We start from the raw sequence: 27224 nt of genomic DNA, 5'->3' as shown, positions 1-27224 counted from the left end.
TAACATAAATTCCAACACAGTCTATGCATAACATTGTTTATTAGAGTTGACTGAAGAATGTCAGCAATTTCATGTTAACAACTTTAAAGTTTTTCACACAAGGTTTTCATGACTAAAATATACTTCTCATATAATATTCAGTAGTAGCTTATGGCAATCTTAATTAATATTCTCAATAGCATTTACAAGCAAAGGACAAAGTGAATAGAAAAATAGAATGAATGGCAGAATACATTTTATTCCTTAAATGTTTTCAGTACTTGTCTGCCCATCTGAAGATAACAGAAAAATCAGTTCATTGCCTCATGATATAGCTTTGCCCTAGTTTCTAAAATATCATTTGAGTTAAAGATACCTTGTAATATAATAAATGCATATATTATCCAAATATTATCTTTTTATCTTGTTTCATACAGAACAAAATAAGAACGTCTTTGAATATTTCTATTTTTGTTATTTTATATGGGCTTTTTTTCCGTGCACCACATTTATGTGTTGTAATAGGAGCGGCAGGGCTGCGTCTCCGGCACCCGGTCGCCCACATGGCTAGCTTATGCCCCCAAATAATTACACGGAAACTGTATTCTTTTAATCACTGCCTGGCCCATTAGTTCCAGTCTCTTATTGGCTAGCTCTTACATATTGATCTAACCCATTTCTAATATTCTGTGTAGCACAACGAGTTGGCTTACCAGGGAAGATCTTAACCTGCGTCTGTCTGGAGTGGGAGAATCATGGCGACTCACTGACTCAGCTTCTTTCTCCCAGCATTTTATTCTGTCTACTCCGCCTACTTAATTTTCTATCCTATTAAAGGGGCCAAGACAGTTTCTTTATTACTTAACCAATGAAACAACAGATAGAAAGATGACCCACCTCCATCATTTATGCTTGTTGCTTAAGATGGCAAAAGAAAGTGTTGAATTCTGCACTGTCAAATAGGTGGTGAGACTCAAACATGAGTCTTCTGGAAGACTAGCCAGTACTTCTAAGTGCTGAGTCATCTTCTCAGAACCACTAAACCTATAAAATATATAAAAGAATTATCAAACTATTTGTTGATTCTAAGATATAGAACTCTCAGAAACTGTATTGTTCAATGACAAAATCAGACCATATTTTATATAGTCTGATTCTATCACTGATAGTTATTAAAATAATATTTGAATAATCTGAGAAGTTTATTATAATTATCCCATAGTTTTAATAACTGGATATACTGTGAGGAAAACATATGTGCCTTTGGATTTATTATTTTCCATTTCATTTAGGAGTTCCTATTTTAACCTGATATGAAAGTTGTTTCTTATAAATAGAATAATTTTCCTTGTTATTATTGTTCTACAATTTTATTGACGCTTGCCAAGAAAATTAATTTGATTTTTCAGTAGGATTTTGATGGAGGAAGGTCATTGGTTAAATAATAAAGAAACTGCTTGGCCCTCATAGATTAGAACATAGGTGGGTGGAGTAAACAGAACAGAATGCTGGGAGGAAGAGGAAGTGAGCTTAGACTCCATACCTCTGCTCTCCAGGGCAGATGCGATGAAGCTCCGACCCAGGATGGACGTAGGCTAGAATCTTCCCGGTAAGCGCATCTTGGGGTGCTACACACATTATTAGAAATGGGCTAGTCCAGGTGTGAGAGTTAAGTGGTGTCTTTGGCAATGTATTAGTAAAGAAACAACTGAGGGTTTTACCACACTAAAAAAACTAAAGGTTTCAGCTCCATTTTGATAAAAAATATTTTATATTGTTTATATAACAGAAAAGGCTACAGCTAAGTGATGAATCAAAATAAAATTATCTGTAGACTAAATTAGCAACAAACTATACCTTATGTATGTATGACATTCAACTTCAAGGTCAAAACCTTGAAGACTTATCTAAACCTGGACTCTTTTTACTTGGCTATAGTCTTTAACATAATGATCCCAGTCCAGCTCACTAGTCATCTGTTCTATGATTACTACCATTCCTTTTGGAAGAAAAATAAACAACTGATGGGTTAAATAATCACTATGCATTAGAGCCACGTATTAATTTATATGTCAAAATATGAAGATATGTCAGCTCATGTTAGAACTGAATAATACTTGAAAAATCAAGAAGGAGTTTCCAGTCAGGCGATGGTGGTGCACACCTTTAATCCCAGCCCTTGGAAGGCAGAGACAGGTGGATCTCTGTGAGTTCCAGGACAGGCTCCAAAGCTACACAGAGAAACCCTGTCTCGAAAAAAACAATAAAAAGAAAGGAAGGAAGGGAGAGAGAGAGGGAGGGAGAAGGGGGGGAGGGAGGGAGGGAGGGAGGGAGGGAGGGAGGGAGGGAGGGAGGAAAGAAGAAAGGAAGGGAGAAGAAAGGAAGAATTTCCATTTTATTATACTGATGAGCTTAAGCTACAACTCGAAAGAGTGACATTGTATATCCTTCTGCATTCTGTATTTTAACCTCTGAAATTTGCCTTTAAGGTATTACTATAATTACAATGATTATAATGTGTTTTAAAAAGTTACTTGATGTTATATAGCTAGCAGTGGGAAAGAATTATCTGAAACTTAAGCTTGTATGGTAAACCCAAGTTATTAAATGATTTTTCCCTATATTTCTTATATAGGCAGACATTTAAGACCTTTCTCATTAAAATGACAAGAGCCAATTAATATGTACATTAAATAAGTGAACATGTCTTAATGTTGCAATTTTACTGTAATCAATATGTATGCACCCATGTGTTATGTATGGTGTTGTACTTTGAAACTTGAGAAAAAATTAGATTTAAGAGGATGTACTGATGTTGCAGAGACCTGATATCAATTCCCAGAACATATTTCAGGCAGGTCGCAAGAGGCAATCTGTAACTCTAGCTCCATGTGGATCTGACCCCTCTGACTTCTGTACATTCCCCTACACAGACAGACACACACACATCATATAAATATACTTATACTATATTTTTTATATAATTTAAAGTGATAATGATAAATCTTTTAAATCTAGATCTTAAACTTTACAAGCTATGAATTTGTACACAAAAATGCAGTTTTCCTTAGGCCAAACATGTATTCCCATATTTTTTTCATAAATATTTACAAATTATATTAGCACAGAGAAAGAAGTTTCAGTTTCTTGTCAGTACACTGGGTTGTTAGAAGCCTTGCTGTGATTTGTTTCTCAGGGCTTCAAGAGATATGTTCTAAAATTGGAAATAGATCTGATTTCCACAGAAGATAATCATAGATTGAGTTTTACCACCCAGGGAGACCATGACTTCTTCTATTTGGTGACCAGCTCCCTGCAGAGCCTTAATGGAGGCATGTATCACAGTAGAAAAGCCTGGAATCAGATACACGGGTTTTGTAGTATATAACATTCCAACTCCACATAGTCCCATTCCTTCCTCTGCTTGCTGTAGTGAGTGCAGCATCGCGTGTTATAGGGCTGAACGAGTCTGGTAGCGAAGGCATGCTAAGCACCTCATTTCATCGTCACGCTTTTCTATTTTATTTTATTTTGCTTCTTCAACAGTCAGCTCAGTACTATTGAAACCGTAAACAGGATGCATAGTAGTTTATCCTTAAATGATTGTAGCCAGGAACCAAGGAATACTTGTTTCCGTGCCTCCCTTTGATTTCCCGAGGTAGACAGTTCGGGAAGATATATTAGAAGTGTGTTTAAAACAAAACAGCCCTTGTTTTTTGCTTAGTCAATAATTCCTCTTTCATTGGTTTTGTTTCTGTGCAAGCTGAAGAATCTTAGCCTCAGACTTCTCCATTGTAGGAGCACTCACTGAAAGGTAGTGCTTTCCTTTGTTCAGTGATTATAATTTGGCTCCTGAATTTTTAAAATGACATCTTGAAAGGGTTACCTGATATCTCTGCGAAATTCTTGAGACATTTGAACCCTGTGGAAGCCAGAGACAAAGGCAGTGGTGAGCTCTTGATATGGCTTCTGGGAACCTACACTAAATTAAATGCAGAAGTGTCAAACATCTAGCTAGACTTACCCAGAGATTTAAAGGAAAGGCAGGAACTCTGTCTTTCACAAGGATACAAGGACAGAACTAAAGGAGATATGAGATGAACAACTGTGTATAGGGTTCGAGTACTGTAATGGAAAGACTATATATGCTAATACATTTAATTTGTACCCAGCTGTCTGCCTGAATGACAGTAAGGCATCTTTTCTTTTATATTTAATATACCAGTTGTTTTTTTTAAATATTCATTTTATTTATTATGTATACAATATTCTGCCTGTAGGCCAGAAGAGGGCACCAGACCTCATTACAGATGGTTGTGACGCACTATGTGGTTGCTGGGATTTGAACTCAGGACCTTTGGAAGAGCAGGCAATGCTCTTAACCACTGAGCCATCTCTCCAGCCCTATACTAGTTGTTTTATGCTTACTCCTGTGCATAACTTGTTTAGATCAGAAAATGAATTTTATCAAACTCCATGAGTGGATTTAAAGTTAAGTATTTCACTTTAAAAGTTGTAGTACAACTCTCAAAGTCTACATTCCTTCTTAAGAACCCAAAGGATATTGGGTTATCTTATAAAAAGTGGAGGCTCACATTTACGTTTTGTTAAGATTTGGGGGTGAATTATTTCTGGTTTACATACATTTTTCTTTTTGTTAGCTTTGAACTTATATATTTATTAAGAAATTGCCTTCAAAGTGTTTAAATGTAGTCATCACTTCTCAATTGACTATGCACCATGATTTAGCATGACAATATTCTTTAGCCGTCTTTTGAATTTTGACCTTTACTCAGAATTTACAAGTTGTTGCACAGGTGCAGCAAAATGACAGACAGCAACCTTTAGTTTAAGCCAAATATGGGGTGATAATTGTGACAGTTGCCCCACTAGACTCGGGCATTCCTCCCCTCCCCTCCTCTCCACTCCCCTCCCCTCCCCGCTTATCCCCTCCCAATTCTTACATATTGTAATGGTAGTTCACCTGAACCCTGTTAGTCTCCAGATCACTAAGAACTTGGAACATACTGTATCGCTTACTTGAGTTGCCAAAAAGATATTCTTGATTCTGTTTACTTTTTTTTTTAAACAGCCCCTCCAGAATGGGAACAGAAAATCCAAAATACATACCTTTCTATCTATGACAGCTTGTTTTGGGAATGCAAAGCTACTGGAAAGCCAAATCCTTGGTACACATGGCTAAAGAACGGTGAACGCCTCAACCCAGAGGTAAGTAGCTATATGTTAGAAATTTATTCCATTATAGCACATTTTGTTAGAATAACAGTCATTCCCAGTAGCAGCTCATGTCTTTGTAGTATTCAGTGCATTCCAGAGCATGAAGCTTACATTTATGTAATCCTTAAACAAACCCAGAGCAAATAAAGGGTACTGGGATTGAACACTTGGACATACTAGCAGTTAGTGATGAGTTCACATTCAGAATGTGTAACAGATTATTCCAGTGCCTAAAATATTAATCCACAAATTTATGCTTTGTACTTTTTTATCTTTAGAAAGTTACTCAGGATCTTGAAGTGAAAGTTCTCAAAGTTATACAAAAATGTTTTCCATTAATATATTTTATGCAAGAGAATGTTTTGTGCAAGAGAATTAACAATGAAACATCTTTTATATTAAAGCAAAACACCTTTTGATGACTCTTCCTTTATTAGGAGAGAATTCAGATTGAAAACGGGACTCTTATCATCACCATGCTGAATGTGTCAGACTCCGGGATCTACCAATGTGCAGCAGAAAACAAATACCAGACAATTTATGCAAATGCAGAATTGAGGGTTTTAGGTGAGACATTCATTTATATCCAAGAAATTTGAAACAAAACCTTACATGCTGCCATTTATATGTCATCTGAACCTGATTCTTTTCCTGTGAACTAGAAATTACTATCCGTAAAAACAATGAGAAATACCTCAATTAGCCTTTTTTATTTAAAATTAATTTATTCATTTTACATACCACCCACAGTTCTCCCTTGCTGCCCTCTCCCACTTTCCCCACCCCCCAACGCGCCCCCATCCACTCCTCAGAATGGGAAAGGTCTCCCATAGGGAGTCAACAATGCCTGGCAGGACCAATCCCCTGTCCCCTTGATCAAGGCTGGGCAAGACGTCCCAACGGAAGGAATGGGCTCCAAAAAGTCAGCTCATGCACCGTGGATAGACCCTGATCCCACTTCCAGGGCTTCTCCAACAGATCAAGCTACAATACTGTTGTCCACATACAGAGGGCCTATTTCAGTGCCATATAGACTCCCCAACAGTTGGTCTGGAGTCCATCAGTTCCCATGAGCTCCAGTCAACTGTCTCTGTGGATTTCTCTATCATGATCTTGCTCCCCCTTGCTCATATAACCCCTACTCCCTCTCTTTGACTGGACTCCAGGAGCTCAGTCTGGTGCTTGGTTGTGAATCTCTGCATCTGCTTCGTCAACTACTAGATACAGGTTCAATGCTGACAGGTTATTCTCCAATCTGATTACAGGAGAAGGGCCATTCAGACACCATTTCCATCACTGCTAGTAGTCTTAGCTGGGGTCATGCTTGTTGATTCCTGGGAATTTCAATAGCATCAGGTTTCTCTCGAACTTCATAATGGCTCTCTCTATCAAGTTAGCTGTTTCATTGCTCTTCCACTCAGTCCCTTCTCCAACTCGACTATTCCATTCCCTAATGTTCTCATCCACCATCCCCTCCTTTCTCCCTTCCTCTCCATTCCCAGTTTATCCAGATCTCGTCTGTTTCCCCTTCTCAGGGTGATCCATGCATCCCTCTTAGGGTCTTCCTTGTTACCTAGCCTCTCTGGAGTTGTGGATTATAGTCTGATTATCCTTTGCTTTACATCTAATATCTACTTATGAGTGAGTACATACCCTCTTTTGTCTTTCTGGGTCTGAGTTACCTCACTCAGGTTGATTTTTTCTAGTTCCATCTATTTACCTGCCAAAAGACATTTAAGGAATTACTCAACATCCTTAGTCATCAGTGAAATGCAAATTAAAACTGCTCTGAGATACCATCTTACACCTGTCAGAATGGTTAAGATCAAAACCACTGAGGACAACTTATGTTGGAGAGCATATGGAATGAGGGGAACACTCCTCCACTATGGTAGGAGTGCAAACTTGTACAGCCTGCTTTGGAAATCAGTATGGAGATTTCTCAGACAACTGGGTATCAATCTGCTTGTTCATTCTAGTGTTATTTGTAATAGCCACAACCTGGAAACAACTTAGATGCCGCTCAACCAAAGAATGGATTAAAAAAAAAAAAATGTGGTATTGTCCTTGGCTTCTCATCAGCCTTCATTGTCCGCCTTGTTCAGAGAGTCCAGTTTCAACCCATGCTTATTCCGTCCCAGTCCAACCGGCCTTGGAGAGCTCCCAATAGATCAGTTCCACTGTCACAGTGGGTGGGTGCACGCCTCATGGTCCTGATTTCCTTGCTCATGTTCTCCCTCCTTCTGCTCCTCATTTGGACCTTAAGAGCTCAGACCGTTGCTCCAAATTGGGTCTCTGTCTCTCTCTCGATCCATCGCCAGATGAAAGTTCCCGTGCCATTCTCCTTGGCCTCTCGTCAGCTCTCATTGTCCGCCACATTCAGAGAGTCCGGTTTTATCCCATGTTTTTTCAGTAGCAGTCCAGCTGGCCTTGGTGAGCTCCCAATAGATTGGCCCCACTGTCTCAGTGGTTGGGTGCACCCCTCATGGTCCTGACTTCCTTGTTCATGTTCTCTCTCCTTCTGCTCATTATAACCTTGGGAGCTCAGTCCGGTGCTCCAGTGTGGGTCTCTGTCTCTATCTCCATCCATCGCTAGATGAAGGTTCTCACTCAGGATCGTATTTTCTATTTCCATCCATTTGCATGAATTTTAATTAAAAAAGAATAAAAAAATGAAAAAAAAAAGAATAATAAATTGTAATATACAATGAAAAAAATGTGGTTTATTTATACAACAGATAAATGAATGATAAATATTACTCAGCTGTTAAAACAATGCAAAATGAAACAAAAAAAATGACATGAAATTTGCAGGCAAATGGATGGAACTCAATCAATTGTTTTATAACATAAAAGGGTTTTAACTATTTTTCCATTTTGATACTGCATTAGGTTTCCATCATTATATGTGTTCAGCTGTGTTTTAATCAAGCAACTAGATTCTAGTGAGTGGTCTTGAAGACAAAACAGTGGGATCCAGAAGAAATCTTTTCAGCTACAAATATGAGCATGAGAAATATTTTCATCCACACAGGCATAAGAAAAGCAAGAAACTTAAGACATTGTAACTCTCTATCTCCGCTTACTTGTGCACTAGCTGTCAAGTAGTACACTGTAGCTAGGTAGTTATACTGTGAACCCTCTCCTTCAGATGTGTAGATGTGTGGATTCAGGATGGCTGTTGTAGCTGCAGTCCATATTCAGGTCAGGAGGAAAGGGAGGAGACAGCTCCTCTCATATCTGTCTCTTATTTAAAAAGAATGATCCATTAAGATTTTATTCATTTCCTTAACTAAAACTCTTGTCACATTGTCATTCAGATATTGAAGAAAGTGTAGAACAAGGAAAACAATTCCTTAGAGGGGAAAATACTGAGTTTGGAACAATGTGAGATTGACACCCCATGAAATTCAAACAATGGTGTCTGCTGCAGTAGATAAGAGTGAGGTGTTTTTAACCCTGAGTTGATTAGCAACAGAAAGAATGAAGGAAACAAGAATAAAGTAAGACACCAGATATTATAGGCATTTGGGTGTCAGGCATCTTGTTCCTTCATTACTCATGACTATTTCATTGACTATTTATTATTTCCCAGGCTCCAAGATAAGATACTCAAACGAGAGTAACCCTCACCTTTACTGAACTTACACTTACACTAGCCAATTTTAAACTGAACTGTTGGTATCCAGGCACAAGGAAAACCAAATGGAACCTTAATTGAGAACACCCCTTTCAATCTTGGATCATAAAAGCAAGTTGCATGGGCCAGATGCAGGCAGAGAAGCAATTGCTTAAAGAAGCCAAGAAGTCAGAAAACCCAAAATGTTTGAAAACTTCAGTTCAATTGGACTTTAGAAACTGAGATTAGACACACAGATCCAACTATCAGGAACATGGAAGGTTTAGGTGCTTCCCAAATCCTCTTTTATGTTCTCTTTTCAGTGAACTATTACTTATCTAACTTTGTAGGAACAAGACTAAGACTGACAAATGTGAGGTTTTTAAATTTCACTTTGCTGATCTAGTTCTATTGAAGTCATATTATATTTCTCCACCTTAAGTTTTCTAAAACTGGACATAATGACAAAATACTTCTGCTTTGCTTCAATGATGTAAATCATGTATATACATTTTTTATCCATGCATATGTAAATATTGTGCAAATTTCTATGTATATGTGTGTATTTGTGTACTTAAACTGGCCTTAAGTCAGCGTGAGTATGTTAACTTTAATTTTGAATAAAAATGTTACATTTTATCCAGTATGTTAGTTTAATTTTAAGTTACTGCATGTTAATTGAGTGATTTAATTAATCAATTTTTAATTTTTGCTTTTAGCCTCAGCTCCAGATTTCTCAAAAAAACCCATTAAAAAAATCTCAGTTGTTCAAGTTGGTGGTGACATTTCTATTGAATGCAAACCAAATGCCTTCCCTAAAGCATCTATTTCTTGGAAAAGAGGAACAGAGAGCCTAAGGCAAAGTAAAAGGTAAGACATCTTTATAAGTACTTTTTTTTTTTTGTATTTTATAATGTACCAACTCCCAAGCCCAGCTTTTTCTTCTGTGATAAAGTTTCAGTGGAGTACCCTGAGATGCCAACGGTTTCACATCCTACGTAAACATAAGTAGCTATAAAGCTTGTTTGTGTAATTTGGCTGCAATATTTTCATTGCACATACTTATAATAGACGTATATTTTTAAAATCCTTTAAGACCTTTTTCTATATTCAATTTGAAGCCTTTTTCCTGACCCAGCCTGCTGAGAAATCAGCGAGAACATTATACAAAGGCAAGAGATACTCCTAGGCACACACCTGGTGCTATGGTTTTTAAATAGTCACACAGGTGTTCACCCCATGACTAAATGAATTCACCACACGAAAAAGAAAATAGTGTGGAGAGGTTCCTGTAGAGAAGCAGGAGAGGTTTCCTTCCAGAATGGTTGCAGGTGAGAAACTTGAAGTCCTCACTTGAATGTTTTCTAGCACAGTGCAGCAGAATGGAATATTTATTCTTTTTCAAACATATAATATGGTTCATTACATTGCTCTATAGATTCTTGTGTATAGGAAGGACAGTCAGACCACAGTTGGCAGCTGTATTTGAATGGCCCCTGTGTGTGACTGAGTCATCCTGTTAAGAATGAACCATTGTGCACATATGAATTCATAGAGCTTTTCAACAAAAATATGTAGCAGCGACCCTTATCTGGCAAGACAGAGCACATGAAAGAAAAGTAAAATGTAATGGAATTGACAGGAATACAGACAAGGGGATGAGGTGGCTGACAAATACTACTAGCCTTTTTTGGGGGCAGGGACTGCAGAGGAGGTCTCTGTAAGAATCAGAGCCTGCTGGCTACTTATAAAATCAGGTAGTTATAGGACAGAAAGGGGTGGGTGAATTTGAAAAGTTTCCTTTGTTGTTCACAGTTGAATACTGCTAGGGGGTTAGCAGTAAGTAGATAAGGAATTTCAGAAGATGGATAAAAGTCTTTGCTGGATGGCTTTTTCTTGGGTGTCCACAGGACAGGAAAGGTGAAAAGTAGAGAGAGAACATTAGTCTGGCAAGTAGATTATTGTAGTTAAGGGTATTGTCACAGCTCAGCTAAAATGGAGAAGCCTTTACCCAATGGCTTGGCACTGGATAAGTGTGCCAGTTTGTAGTTTTAGAAAAAGACTGGTTTGTGAGCTGTCACTTCACATGAACATTCACAACTTGATTTTGGTCAAGTGTTGCAAAAGCAGATTCACTATGTAACATAGTTAATATTGCAGGATAAGCTAGAAATATGGATTTTGACAAAGAACCTCTGAAGGTTTTTCTAGGGAAACAAACTTCATAGGCCAGATGTGAGGACTTTGATTTGATGTTAGCATTCCTAATATTGCCCTTGTAGCCAAGGAAGAGAGAATAAAGGGGAGACAACAACAAGCATCAGAGATTTGCATTGGTGCTGATGGCCCTGCTGGCTCTATCTGCTGTCCTTATAGAGCTCTCCAAATACCTGATGAAATGTTTGAGAGGAGGCATTGTAGTGCCTTCCTTCATTCCTTAGCCTTGCCTTTATAAAAAGTTTTTATATCCCTGGATTGAAGACATCCTAAAATAGAAATTCCCCTGAACTTTTAATGAATGAGTCACAATAGATGAATGAGTGGGTATTAGAGTCTTAGAGAGAGGCTTTACTTAGGGAAATGCCTCAAGACAAAGGGACAGGCATGTTGGCTTATGGGAACAGAAAGGTGAAGATAACCTGCTGCTAGAGGCCAGACTGGCCTCTTCTGGGAAGTGTCTGCAGAAGCCCCCTGTTGAACATCATAAAAGTTGCTTTCTGTACATTTTACCTTTCACCCCTAAAATCAAATCACGTTTTAAACATGATGATGTAGAAGAATACTCCAGACCTACTTCAGCAGATCTAGATGTTATATATACTCTAGTGATGTGGATCCAGATATACCGATGAACGGTGCTGTGTTGGATAAAGTGGTTCTAAAGTGTGAAGCCAAAGAACAGGAAGAGATGACAGTGACCTTTCATGACCTTAAAAGGTGTGTGTGAGGAAAGAATAAAGAGAACTTGAGAAACTGTGGGGAACTGATGGAAATGATCGTGGTGAAAGAAAATCCAGAAAGCAAAAGGAACATAAAATTTTCAAACATTTATTGCTTTCTTTTTATTTCATTTGCCCCAGATAAAATCAGTCTTAGCCTCAGAGCAGTTAGTCATGGTCATAGTATATTCAAGCTCACTTCATTGCAATGAAAGAATGAATGATCCTGTGGCCTCTTAACCTACAGAGTCTTTATAATAACATCTTCCATTAGTTTGGGGACTCCATTACACATTTTAACAATAAAAGCAAACAAATTAAGTTCTGAATGTACATTCTAAAAGACTGAAGAAATAATTGAGCCCTAGCAGGATCTAGTAATTACAGGTATCTGTATCTATCTGATTTGTTGAGTACTAAACAGTAATTTGCAAAGGGCATGAAGTTAACTCCATGAGACATCATATCTCTGCAGGCTTTCTGCCTTGTTTCCTCATCTATTGTCTCCTGTAGTCACCGATTTCATTAAATGTGTGACTTCAAGCTGCTTATTGGAAAATACAGCATTTGTGCTTGTAGCAGTAACTTTTTTTTTATCTGGACTGCCAGCCCACAATTAATGACATGGAAGCTTATTATTAGTTATGAAAACTTGGTCATTAGGTTAGGCTTCTTCCCCTAGTACTTATAACTTAAATTAACTTGCCTTTCTCTTAATCTATATTTTTTCTACATGGCTCAGTTTCATCTACTCTCTACTGTATACCAAATCTCTTCAGTGTCTCCCTGGGATCTCATTTGCAACACACATGCCAAGACTCCTTCTTCGCTTCCTCTCTCACCCCAGAATTCCTGCCTACCCTCTCCTGCCTAGCTACTGGTCATTCAGGTCTTTATTATACCAATTACAGAAACACATCTTCTCACAGTGTAAAATATTTCACAGCATTCCATCCATTTTGTCTAAATAAAAAGGAAAGATTTTAACTCTAACATACTAAAACTTTATAAAATAAGAGGTAATATCAGAAAGGATTACATTTACAATGTTCTATCCTTTTGTATTTGGCAAATTTGGAGAAAGTACTGTATTATCTTATCTTTGTGAATCCAAAGGTTAAACCTAAACCACTTTTTAAATCATAACTTGTATTACCATCCTAAAAATATCTTTTTAGATCTTAGAATACCTTTTTGTTAAACAACTTAGTTTTTGTTTCTCAACCATATAAACTTTACATCTCTTATGTAGGTTTTCTTTCTGAATTTGGAAAGAAGAAAAATTGTAGCTATATAGCTATCTAGTTTTTAATCGCATCAAAGAGAAGGTATAATAGTACCTGAGTAAACAAGAAGTGCAGAGCAAATAACTTCCAAACCATAGAAATAACAGAAAAAGGTGGTTGCCTGGACAGTCACCAAGATTTGTTTTCAATGTTGAGGCAATCATCTTTGACCTAAAGACAAAGAAAGAATAACTGAAAGACTTTTCTGTGAAATAGGAGTTTTGATAAGCTTCCTACCCTGTCTTGGTAAAGTTTGGCAGTCACCTTCTTTTTGTGCCCTGTTCATTAAATCTGAGCAGCTTATTGTCAACAGTAGAGGCAAGGGAAGTTTCTTGCCCAGATGGCTAGTTTTGCTGCATTTAATGCAAGCTCCATATGGAGGTTCGTTGATGACTGTCCTCCCGTTTTGAAATTAATTGGCACTACCAATAGCAGATATGTCTCACTGTCATGAAAAGTCTTGTTATTAAATCATCTTAAATGCCATAAATGTATTTCTTTGAAGGTGTTTGGAGAGCATCTGTCTATCTAAAATATTCTTCTGTTTGATATTGAACATACGTACATGACTACATGTTTGTTTATTATAGGTGACTAACTACTAACCTACATTTCTTATTTAACCTAAACAGTTTTTAATAATAACCTTTGAGGACTAGAACTATACAATATATTTTAAATGAGCTGCATAGGTACAATACCTTAAACAACAGTAGAGTCATATGTACAGTTTTTACACCAAAATAACATTATTAATTTTATATGAATATACAAAATAATACCTATGTAAAATATTTGAGGATAATAGTTGTTTTTTAATTTAAACACAGATTCAATAATCTGTACTTTTTTCTATCATCTTTATATTCCCCCATTTAATTACAGAAAAAGATCCTTAAATCCACCTCTTTTGTTCAATGTTTTTTTCTGAACATGACCAGTAACAAAATGAACCTAATGCCCCTAATGATGACACACAACCCCTGAGCAACCAGAAATCATCCACCCCACTTTGGAAATGTGGACATCATGTTCTTTAGATTGCTTCCTGCTGTCTGGGGATAGCAGCACTTTTAGGGGATCCTGAGAATACAGAGATAATGATCATGTCTTGAGAAAACTAGCTGTATTATTTTTTGTTTAATCTCTGTGTGTGGCAAAAGTTTATCTTAAGTCCTGTTTTGAGTATTCTGTAAGGTTAGATCATCTCAACTAGCAGCTTTGAAGCTATTTTGGATGAAGAATTTTGAGAAAACTTCCATAGAGGCATTCTGAGAGTCTGGTTTCCCTGGGCTATTTGTTGTCATTGATGTCTGTTCCATTTGTTCTGAAAACACAAAAAGAAAATGCATAAACTTTTAAAGGTGCCATACATATTGGCATTAACATAAGTATAGAATGTATAGTGTACACAAGTCAGGAAAGATAATTTTCTGTCTTGTGTTTGAACAGGTAAAAGGCATCTCTCAACTGTGTAAGCCTGTTTGGACTGATTAACCAAACTGTAATATGTATCTCCGTCCATGGGATGTGTAGTGAGTGGGGCCATTTCTCTGTCACTCTGTGGATCGTTCAGGATTATTCCCAATATAACCACTAGGTTTTTATTAATAATAGAATAAATTAGATAATCACTACATATGCTGCCATTTGTATTGGCTTAATAGATTTCCTGTGGTCTTCTCATAAGGACTTTCAAAGAAGTTGAAAGTAAAAAAATAAAATAATATGCAGTATTATAGAAAGAACAAAAGGAAAATGTAAGGTAGGAGACTGGAAAGACAGGAGAAGTAAAGGAAATTAATTGGAAGGAGAGAAAACTTTAGAAATGTTGTTCCATAGTATATCATAGAAGATGAGTTGACTTCTCTACACTATTTTTTTTTGAGTATACATTTGAGACATTTCTTTAACAAAGGCCTCCTTGTATAAATTCGATGTAAAGAATAGCATTATTTAAAATAACAGATTCTGATGTTGTCTTTAACCCATCAGGTATAAGGTAGTTTCTTTCTTTTAAACTAATAGCCTGACGATGAGGTGGGAAATGAATAATTTTCCATATTCAGAAACCACTTTTTCAGGCCATTGATGTTGGATGCAGAACATAATACCAGCAAAGTAATTGTATTTAACTTGAAAATGGCTACCATAATGAAAAACAATTTCACAGAAAGAAAGTATTAAAGTTCTAGGCATTGAAACAAATTATTCTGGCCATAGAATTGAAGTGGCCTTGAACTCACAAAGGTCCACCTGTCTCTTTCTCTCAAATGCTGGAATTAAAGACAGAGGCAGTCACTACTAGATTCACAAATTATTTCTAATTGCATCTAGAACATAGAAATTAAGACTATTGGAATAACTATGTCTCTGTATCTATGTATGTATGTATGTGTGTAGATTTTCAAGGCAATTGAAATTAAATTTTCTAAGAGCAAACAACAGAATTTTGGACACAATGGGTGATTATAGATTATTTTTAATTTAGATTTTAAAAGTCAATGTTAAATGTGTAGGTAGACATACTGTTGAATAGTCTGTTGTAAAGGGGAATGACAGACTATTGAGCCAATTTTTCAATCTGTATAAGGTCACATCCTGAACTTAAACAAGTCACATAGAGTTCCTGTGCATGTTCTTAATGTCATTCCAGATTCATCATTTCATATAAAAGTATACGTATCTTTAAACTTCTCATACTCTGGTAATAAATAACTCACTTGTATGCAAAGAAAGAATGAAAGAGAAATATAGAAAACTAGTTGAAATCTTCAGTGATTCTAAATAGAAGCTTTTCAGTTCTTGACATTGGGAGTGTTTCCATGGGAAAACAGACCTCTTTAGTTTCCAGTATAAAACTTCTATATGATATTGCCTTCTCTGAAATTTCATTATCACTGACTCTTACCACCAATAAAGTGTAACTACCTTAAGGTGGTTGAGAGATCTTTAAAGAAGCCTATTCAAAGTAATCAAAGTCTATTGGCTACTTAAAAAAAATAAGGTTAGCAATATATGTTTTTAGACAATGTCTCCTCTCTTTTATCAATCTGGAGTTTTCATCACAGACCCAGTAGGTGATAAAGCTTATTTTTGGAGACAAGTTCCCTCCCTCTGTATCCAGGTTTTCTTCTATGGTGCTAAAGGAAAACTTTCTAAACATTCCCTTGTTTGAAGTCATATTGACAAATGTTTTAATCTATTGAAATATTAACTTGTATCAAAAGGCAGTTTTTTTTTAACTTTTTTATTGATTTTATTGGGCTATACATTTCCTCTGCTCCCCTTTCTTTCTCTTCATCTCTCCTTTCCGTCTGCCCTCTCCCATGGCCCCATGCTCGCAATTTTCTCAGGAGATCTTGTCTTTTTCTACATCGTCCCATGTAGATTAGATGCACGTATGTCTCTCTTAGGGTCTTCTGGGATTGTGAATTTTAGGCTGCATTCTGTGCTTTCTGTCTACAAGCCACTTATGAATACATTATGAGTCTTCCTGGGTCTGAGTTACCTCACTCAATATGATGTTTTCTAGATTCATCCATTTTACTCCTGCATTGCTGGTGGGAGTGCAGAGTGGTACAGCCCCTTTGCATATCAGTATGGTGATGTCTCAGAAAATTAGGAAAAATTTTACTAAAGACCCAAAATACCAGTTTTGGGTATATATACCCAAAGGATGCTCAATTATATCACAAGGACATGTTACTCAACTATATTCTAGCAGCATTGTTTGTCATAGACAGAACCTGGAAACAACCTAAATGTCCCTGGACTGAAGAAAGGATAAGGAAAATGTGGTACATTTACACAGTGGAGTGCTACACAGCAGAAAAAAATAATGACACCTTGAGATTTGCAGGTAAAAAGCAGTTTTTAAAATGGTTAGCTTCTTTCTTATTAGCTTATGCACTATCATCAAAGCCTTGTTTGCTTTAGGGCTTCCATAAACTGTAATAGTCTATGAACATGGAAAATTCTGATCACGGACAATTTCTCTCCCTGTGATCATGGGTTATTTTCATTAAAGAGTTCAAACCTGCTTGATTTTTGTGTGGGAAATTAATAGTTATACAATGTCTCTCTCATTCTCTTTAGTGATAGATTTAACAGCAATGTATAAATTAAACAGAAGACAAAGCATGTATTGCAAAGACCTCAACATTGAACATTAGATAGCCTAGGTTCTGGTCACTCTCCTTGAGGAGTATCATGGCCCTGAGGAAAACCACCAGGCTACTTTTAGGTCACTAAAATAATTAAATATTGATTATTATAACCACATAATGCCTGGAGAATATGGTTAAATTCAACAGAATGAGTACTTGGCTAGTTGAAAATAGTAAGTTCTTTGTTGATATCAGGTTCATATATTTCTTAATGGTTTACTCAGGTGAAAAAGTGACTAAGTTGAACACAAATGTTTCTATTAATTATAAAACAACTGAATTGATCTGTTTGGGAAAAATTCAGAGTTTAAGGGGAACTCTGCAACTAAAGGGAAAACCATTGGAGACATTTAGCCTCCTTCTTTCATTCAGTATGTCAGTTTGAACACTCAACACATGTGGAACATAATATATTTAGTATAAGTTTTTATGTTCTCCAAACAGTGCAAATTAAAGTTTATTTAACTTTTAGAGGTTGTAAATTAATTATATCAGCTAATTTTCTTTTTTAAAAAGTTATTTAAAAAGCATATCTTTTCTCATTTTACATGTCAAATACAGTTCCTACTCCCTCCCCTCCACATTCCATCACATCCCACCCTCCTTCTCTTCTTCCCCCCATGCTCTCAATTCCTCAAGAGATCTTGTCTATTTCTCCATCCCATGGGGAGCTGTGTATGTTTATTTAGGGTTCTTCTTGGCAATTAGCTTCTCTGGGATAGTGGACTATAGACTCCTTATCCTTTGCTTTACAGATAGTATTCTCCTGTGAGTGAACACATACCATGCTGATTTTTATGGGTCTGATTAACTCATTCAGGATAGTTCTTTTGTAGTGACAAAACATTATGGCCAAAAGCATCTTAGGGAATAGTTTATTTTGGCTTACATTTCCAGAGGGAATGTCTGTGATGGTGGGCTAGGCATGGCAGCAGGTTCAGGGACACAATGCTAAGATATCACATCTTCAACCACGAACAGAAAGCAGAGAGAGACACCTAGAAATAGGGTGAGACTCTACAGTTTTAAAGGTGGTCCACAGTGTCATACTTCCTGTTTCAGGCCTCTACCTCCTAAGTTCAATAATGTACCTCCAAACAGCACCAACCAATTGGGGACTAAGAGATCAAAGAACTAAGTCTATAGGGTGTATTTCTCATTAACACTATTATATGCAGTTGAACTAAACTTCAAGTATAAATAAAATCATGATGTACTCATTTGTTAACTCTTTCATAAGCTTTATACAAATTCATTGAACATCTTTTATATTTCTACTACACCCTGAGGCTAAAGCGTTAAACTACATTGCTTCAGGTATGTAATATTCTTTTCATTTTTTCTAAAGAAATAGTTTGTCCTTAAAGTTATTTGGAGTCAAAGACTGTGGTTAAGGCCCCAATTTTACTTCTCATTTAGTTGATAGGTTCTAGCAAATCCTTCAGTTTTTCTGGTTCTCAGTTGAACCATTTTAGAGAAAATGGTGCTTGTATCTCACAGAGGGGTGTCTGAGACAGAAATGGCACAGCCTATGTAGAAGGGCATGAAGTCTCCATGCATTCTAAGATGTCTAAACCTTTCAAGAAATCATTTTGATCTCTGTGCAGTTCAATCTATGCATATTTACATTTATGAAAGAGAAGAGCAACCAAAACCTCAACTTGGGTGGTCAAGGCAAGTGATGATAAAGAACACGTCTTTAAGGAATTCTCAGGACACTAATTACTCCCACATCTGATGAATTTGATTAATCACTTCTTTGCCTTGGAAATCTACTTAGCAACTAGATAGAAATCAAAAGTCTTAAATGTGTCTCATTTTTCCCTATAGGTGTTGGCTTCCTATTTAGGGAACTTCTGAATTTAATAGGAAATGTTAGCCTGCTGAACAGACAGGTCAACAGTGTGCTCTGCCAGGCAACATTAAGCACTGAATCACTGACCCTTGTCGGTAGTAGACACAGGAGCTCCAAACTACAAAAACAAAAAACAACAGACCACTCATTTTGTCCTGTTGTTAGAAGAATCACGGTGGAATCCATAAGTAAATCAATGGATTTTTTACCTTCTTTTCAAAAACATAAAAATATGATAAAACACACTTGCATCTAGGAAAATATTCAATGATTTTAATAATACTCATTTTAGTGAATTCTTATTTGCTAAGAAATGTATCTGGCCTTTTATATGTCTCAAAAAAGACACATTTTTTTCCATATAGTAATATACAACTGAGGATCAGTGTTCTCACAGAGTACATGTTACACTGGTGTCATTTTACACCACATTTTACACCATGTAACAATGGTTACATATAGAGATACTTAAACATTTGCAGTCAACTTCCCTAGAAAGGAGAAATTCTATCCCATGGGAGTTGGTCTGAAAATGATATCATTTTTCATAGACTCAAAACAAGAGAACATCTATTCTTCTTATACAATTTCTGTTTCCTTCTCTTACTTATTTAAACTCCAAGTTCATGAGCAAGCCTTGTGGAATCATGGGTTTTCTGTGTATTTCCTTACTTGCAATACCACCCTTAAGCCCTGTATATATTCTGATATATGGCAAATGGAAATCTCTGTATTGACAAGTAATCCCACTGATTTTAATAGAATTATCCAGTTACTGAAAGTAGTGGTTATTCAGTGTATTTATGTGGAAGCACCAAATTTAAAGTAGATTTACAATACTGCCATTTTCTTATCACTACAACACCGATACCTGCTGTCTGGACAGAGCACTGAATTGTGGGAAAGAATGATATAGACAAAGACTGCTCATTTGTTTTCTGGCCACCCAGACCCGAATGATCACACAGAAAATATATTAATTACAAAACTGTTTAGACAATAGTTTAGGCATATTCCTAGCTAGTTCACACATCTTAAATTAACCCTTTTCTATTAATCTATGTATCATCATGAAGTTTTGCCCTACCTGTACAGTTCCAGTGTCTCTCTCTTTCAGAAGCTACATAACATGTCCTTGACTCTGCATACTATCTGTATACGTCTCTGTTTGGATTTCCTGCCTGGTTTTACTCTGCTTAACCATTGACTGAAACAGTTTTATTCATTAGCCAATAAAAACAACACATATATAGAAGGACATCCAACAACATCTCCCCTTTTCTGTCTAATTAAAAAGAAACGTTTTAACTTTAACATAGTAAAATTACATATAATAAAACCATAAGACCTTTTGGTGGGTTTTATTCCATCAAACCACAATAGACTGAATGGAATACAAGGGTTCCCATCCTCTGTGGAAACAAAAGCAGAACCTCTTTTCTAAAATAATATAGCCTTAGACTTAAATTTTGAAGTCAAGATGCCTTTAAAATATATATGTTGGTTTAGCTTAACAGTCTATACAATGAAATGTCTCTCTGTAGTTACCTCATTCACAGGCAAAAAATTCAATGAAAACACAATAATAAACATAATTCAGACTCTCTGTGTATTTCTTATTTTTATGTGGCTTAATTTTAACTCTATTACTCTATTTAACATTTATTTTACTATTGTTACTCCTTTAATCTATGACTGTCTATACTCTTTTCTGTATTCTTTTCTCTTTTTCTTCCATGCCTATGTACATTTTTAAAACACACTTTGATCCATTTAGAGGTTTATTTTTGTTTGAATCTGTTTTCATTGTGTATCTATAATGATTTTTTTGCCAGGAACACTTATTTTTAAAATGCTATGTGGGCATGACTAGGACCAACTTTATGACCCTGCCTGTTTGCTCTGACCAGTCCAACATGGAGGAGACTATGTCACCATTAAGCAACAGGACTAGCATGAACCAGGAAGTCAGCTCTTAAAGGAGCTGTGCAATTTTTGTCCCTAAAGTTGATTCAGGAAGCCTTCTCTTAAAGGAATTGCACCTTTGTTTCTCTCTAACAAACAGAACCTACCCAAGAAAATGATGCTACCAAGAGCCCTGCTTAACTCTGTTTGTTTATGTCTAGAATTCCTTCCCAAGCTCTCTCAGGTTTTAAGTGGATATACTTGATCCAACTTGGTAGGCAGAGACTTCTTTTTCATTTCCAGACCCCCCAGACCTGAATAATCACATAGAAACTAAATTTATTACATCACTGTTTGGCCAATAGCTTAGTCATATTCCTAGCTAGCTCTTATACATTAAATTAACCCATTTCTATCTATCTATGTTTTACCACGAGGCTGTAGCCTACCAGTAAATTTTCAGAGTCTCTCCCCTTTGGCAGATACATGGTGTCTCTTTAACTCTACTTACTTTCTATATAAATCTCTGTTCAGGTTTTGCTGCCTGTAATTTATTCTGCTAAGTCATTGAAAGAAACAGATTTATTCATTTGCCAATAAAAGCAGCCCATATATAGAAGCAAATTCCACATCATAATGAACCAAAGAATCCAAAGATGTTAGAGAAAATAAATGAATGGAGAAGTTGCAGAAGGGGAGGAAAAGAGAAAGGAGACCTGGGAGGACATTATCTGTCACTCTCATTCTTTGCTTATAAGAAAATCATCTGCTCTTCATGTTCTCCAAAGGGAAAAGTTACCTGTGAGAATAAATGTCTGAAATCTTATACCGTGGAATAAAACCACACACACATACACACATACACACACACACACACTCACAAAGAGAGAGAGAGAGAGAGAGAGAGAGAGAGAGAGAGAGAGAGAGAGAGAATGAGAACTTAGTTTGCTCTTATTTTTGTGCTGAGAAAACTATCTGGAATAAGCAGTTATTTATTATGCATCAAGGTTCCATTCATATACTATTGAATTTCATTCCTAGAACCTTTAAGTGTCTGTCTTAATTTCTGGGGCATCAGCCCACAATGGCTGCATAGATAAGTAAGAGATTCCAATTCTTGTTTCTCCTTGTTAGATGCTTCTCTATATTTTATAGTAACTACCTTCCACGTGATTATTCTACATTTTTATTTTGTCTACTCTCCCAAGTGCTACCTTAATAATAAAACAACCCTTCCTTGCACAGTTTTTCCTTGTTGCTTTAATCTTCCTCAAACAAGTACAAATTATTTTTTCTCTGCTTTTTCTTGCTTCTTGCAGAGCCTCCTAATAGAAGAAGCAAACAAACCTAATTTTATTATGTATTACCAACTACTTAGTGTAGTAGTGTTTAGTCCATCAGGTAACATGAGTATCAAGTAGGCAAATGAACCATATGTTCCCATGTTTAAGGCAGAGCAGCAGGCTGCATAATACCAGGCTTATTAGAGCCTCCTTCCTGTGATGGCTCTTAGTAATAAAATTTAAAATTGTTCATTCTACACTCCTGAGAGGCTTGTTAAGGTGAGCCTTTCTCAGGGAGTAGATGTTGAATATGTCAAGAGCCATCTGATACTCTTGCCTTTGTCACAGGATAATGTAATGAGCTAAAATCCTCTGTGTGCCCTTGTCTATCTTGCTCTCCCTTTTCACTTTTGTCATCTACTTATCATTACTTTATTCCTATTGGCCTCTACCAATCCTTGTCTTATACCTTTTTAGAGAATGAATGCAGAGCCACCTACTTGTTATTATCTAAAAGCAATTTTCATTCAGAAAAGAAATAAAGCCTGGACTGGAGTGCTGTCTTCATGTAAAAATTCCTTGTTGCACAAGTCTGAGGGCATCAGTGTTTATACTCAGCATCAACCTACAAAGCTAAGAATATTGGTGTGAATCTATAACCCCATATTGGGGATGGGGAGAAGAGACAGATGGATCCCAGTAGTGCCTGCTTGTCAGTTTAGTGAAAACAGAGAGCTCCAAGTTCAGTAAAAGAACATCTCTAAAAACCTCTGCCCTCCACACACGCATGCACCCATTTGTGTGCCCATACATGTATGTGTAAACATACTTAAAACATTATACATACAAACATGAACACACACATTCAGGGGGGGGGATGTTAAGTATCCCTTTAAGCCCAGTCTGCATATTGTATATGTATCATTTCTTATTACTGCCTTATGTCGGATTATTATGGTTCTGGGTCACAATTTAAAATATTTCCCTCTTGTTTGTAAACCAAGGTCAAATGTCAAAAAGTAGATCTACCAAATATATACCATCTTCTCTATTATTGTACTGAATCCTGCAGTAGCACAGATGTAAGCTTCACCATGGAGAATCTGTGAACTCAAAGGCCATATCAGAAAGCTTTGAATTTGATCATGCATCATAAGAACCTTGTGAAAAGGGCAGATCCTAGAGCTTCACAGAAAAAATTAATTCAGTAGCTATAAACTAGGACAGAGGTACCTAGAATTTGATAACTTTAATTTAACAGCCTCCAAGATAATCTGAGGCTAGGTTTAAACATGTCTATCTTCTCATAAAATACATACTTCCTCCCTGTTTACTTTTTTCTCCCTTAGGGGATATACACTGAAAGCTCATCTCTTCTTCCTTCAATGTTGCAAAAACACACAAGTCCTCTGTTGCCTTGCTTTTTGAAAATATGAATCTAATTGGCCTTAGAACGATGTCAACTTACTATTAGCACTCATTTCTAAACGACATTTATATCTCCAAAATTCACATAAATATTCAGCAGCCATAATTTTATAGACAGAAAAGGTCAATTATTTGTGAAATTTATACAAATGACCTTTTGTTCTTGGCTTGACTCTTTAAAAAGAAGTGACTGCTGGATATGTTTAAAGTACAATGGTCTTCAGAAAATGATGGTTTTGTCTTGATTCTGAGAACAAATAATAAGTAAAAATAACTGAAAGAAGATTGCTCTCTATTATGGCATAGTTGAAGTAATAAACCCTAGAACCGTGGTGTAGAAATCATCTGTAGTAGTGTGATTATGATGACATGTGAGGCTGCCACAAAGTTTTGTTACACTTGTTAAATTTTTACAATTTTCTTTTGGTATTCACAGTTATTTTTAATTTTTCCAAATGATTTTATGTAAGAACACTTTACTGAAGCACATTGAAGAACTAAGCTACCCAATTTCCTATAGGGAGAACCAGTGCCCTTTTTAGTTCCTTTTCCACTTCTCACCCTATTGTGGTTCATGGTTGGAGTGATAAGCCCTCAAATTTCCCAGGACTAGAGTTTGGCATCTACTGACATACAGGAGTATATTCATAATCTTTTTTCCCATCCAACTATTCATTTATTTATAAGCACAGAAGGAAATTGGTCTGACTTACCTTGTGTAACATCCTGTGCTTGGTGTCTAGTGTGTGGTAAAAAGGCCCACATACAAAGGGTCAGATAGGTAACTCAGAGGATATGATGAAAGTGTGGAAAATTCATTATTTTGTCTCCTATCAGCTTGGAAAGGCATAAAGGATCGTAGTAATTGAAGTGGCACTGGAAGTGTGCATGGAATTTTTCTATATCTAGGAGAGCAGCAGTGGTGGGAGCTTGTTATGCAAACAACTTAATCTGCAGCTTTAAAGATTGTCTGACATTTGGCCTAGTTACACCGCAACTCAGAGTTTGGATATTGACTTTCCTTCCCTGTGATAAGATGCACTTCATCAAGGATCCTCTGTATACAGGAAAAGAAACTAAAATTGTTCCATGAGTCATCCAACAGCTGACTAAAGACTTGAGGAATGCTTAGTTATACTTAATAATATATATTTTTAGCCTACTTCTATTTCTTGGTTAAATTAACCAAGGCATACAGACATCTATCCTTCCCATATGTGACCCTGACTTTCATCACAGAAGAATAATGATAATGGTTATACCTTCTATTTATAACATATCCACCATGGAAAGATAGTATTAGATCATTTAATGTGATTTTTCACCATATATCTATGAAAGATACACATTTATAGTATTTATCTTTTGGATATATAACTCTAAACCTTAGAGAAGTTAAACATCACACTGAAAGTCATGCCACCAATAAGTCACGCAAGGGCATTCAGTTCTAGGAAGCTCTGACTCCAAGACTGAATATAATTGTAACATCACACTATAGATTTTTAATTAGATTTCTAATGACTTATAGTACACATTTGGTGAACTAACGGCAACCTTAAAACCATACACAGTTTTTTTTCTTTGTTCATTATTAGATTGAACCTTCTCAGAATATTCACACACGCACACACACATACATGCACACACATACATAAACAGAGAAAAAGAGAGATGCCAATATACTGTTTTTATTTATTAAATGTATCAATGTATTATGAAAAGGTTATCTAAATGGAATCTTTCTAATTCACATTTATGTGGGTACACTTGCATCTGGAGGACAGTGATAAAGTTCAAGAGTCATTCCTCAGAAGATACCCACCTTGTATATTTTGGGGTATAGGGTCTTTTCTTGTGGGTTGTGACTCAATAATTGTGCCCGCTTAGTGACTACTTTTGTCAGCAGGCTCCATGGACCCTTCTGTCTGCATCCCCAGTATGGACACTTTAACAACAGTTATAATGAAATTGATCTGGGTAAAGAATTGTAATAAGCATATAGTCAAAGACAGAAAGTCACATGCATGTTGATTGCCTAATCTCAGTCACTTTTATAATCCTAGCTATGTAGTCTCCAAGGAGTACAATCAAGATGGAGCAAATCGAGACCCAGAATCGGAAATTCCACCAGGGTTCATTACTTCCATTGTCACCTTTATGAAGGAGGATTGTCATTTCCCAGGGATTTCTGTAAATAGAGGCTTTTTGTCCTACCCTGTCTCACAGAAACTCTTAAAATAATCACTCAGAGGCTTAATATTAATTACAAACTGTTTGGCCTATAACTCAGGCTTGTTATTAACTAGTTTGCACAACGAAATTGTTCCATTTATAATAGTCTATATTTTACCATGAAACTTGTGAATTGTTGCCTCACTTTTTGTTTCCCCAGTGGCTGCTGGCATCATCCAGATATTTCTCTTCTGGTATTACCAGATTACATAGGCCAGGTGACAAGAGGCAATAAGTAATACCCATTAGTTTTCTAGCTCAGCTCCTTGTATTCCAAGGACATTAGGGATGAAATCGCCAGCATAAGGTCACCTGGCAATATGTGAACCTTGTTGATGTCGAACTCAGCCATACACACAACTTTCCACCCGTAAATTCTCGAAACCAGTCGATGTGTAAGAGCCACAATGAAAAAGTGCTCTGACATTCCAATGCTTAGTTTTCTTTTAGTTCCCTTTGCTACCAGGCTCTGTCTTTTCAGTAGCTGCTCTTTTAGCTTTTTTGGGCAGGGGGGCAGTTTTTTTGTTTTCCTGATTTCTTTTAAACTCTTTTTTTTTTTTTTTTTTTTTTGGTCTTTTGGCAACCTTGTAATTTCCCATTTTTTTTTTCAGTTTTCTGAGTGGTAAGACATAGACATGCTTGCTTATGAATCTATATTATCTCCCTTCCATGTTCATTTCAACACCCCACCAGATATGACAGCAAAAATGAACACTCCTCTCCCTTCTGCTAGACAGATAAGTGTTCCTCTAAGACCTGCTTCACTGGGTTAATTTAGCCCAGTTTTCCATCTGATGTGTTTAGTAGGTGCTAAATGACATTTACTTAATATTTTATGGAAAGCAGCCCACTAGCACACCATTTGGCATGCCATTGGGATAAAGACACATCACGACACCCAATTATTATGTCATTTAGCAATTTCTGTTATCTGTCATCTTTTAATTTGTGTCTTGTTTCAGACATCAGGAAACTGAGTTTGTGGTCTGTGTTATTCACTACAAAGCTGTTGCTAAAATTATGTCTGTATCATAAACAGAAATCTGATTGTCCACTTCTTTGTTTTTTCCCCCTTGGAATTTAGGAACATTGAAGCAAAGACTTTTAATCTTTTTACTGTTCACACCCATAATATCACATTAGGCGTGAAGTAGAAATAAATATGAGATATAGTCAATAGAAGCATTTTATTCTTATTTATAATGTACTAGATTTAACGTCTCTTCCACAGATAAGACATCTAAATAGACTTTTCATTATTTCCATAAAAAAACTCGAATAACTTTTT

General features: G+C 36.4%; 1 protein-coding gene across 3 annotated transcripts in view; it reads left to right on the top strand.

Annotated features, from left to right (window-relative positions):
* The window catches only part of LOC130873039 (contactin-6), a 370643-nt gene that overhangs the window by 275817 nt on the left and 67602 nt on the right, over window positions 1-27224 (top strand). For all 3 annotated transcript variants that reach the window (XM_057767572.1, XM_057767557.1, XM_057767564.1), the window contains 3 exons: window positions 5072-5208; window positions 5655-5784; window positions 9556-9706. In XM_057767572.1, the coding sequence (XP_057623555.1) occupies window positions 5072-5208; window positions 5655-5784; window positions 9556-9706 (418 nt within the window). The remainder of the gene's footprint in view (window positions 1-5071; window positions 5209-5654; window positions 5785-9555; window positions 9707-27224) is intronic.

The sequence above is a fragment of the Chionomys nivalis genome, chromosome 1 (assembly GCF_950005125.1).
Source record: "Chionomys nivalis chromosome 1, mChiNiv1.1, whole genome shotgun sequence".
NCBI lineage: Eukaryota > Metazoa > Chordata > Mammalia > Rodentia > Cricetidae > Chionomys > Chionomys nivalis.
Note: the sequence above shows the minus strand (reverse complement) of the source record. Positions and strands in the feature narration are given on the sequence as shown.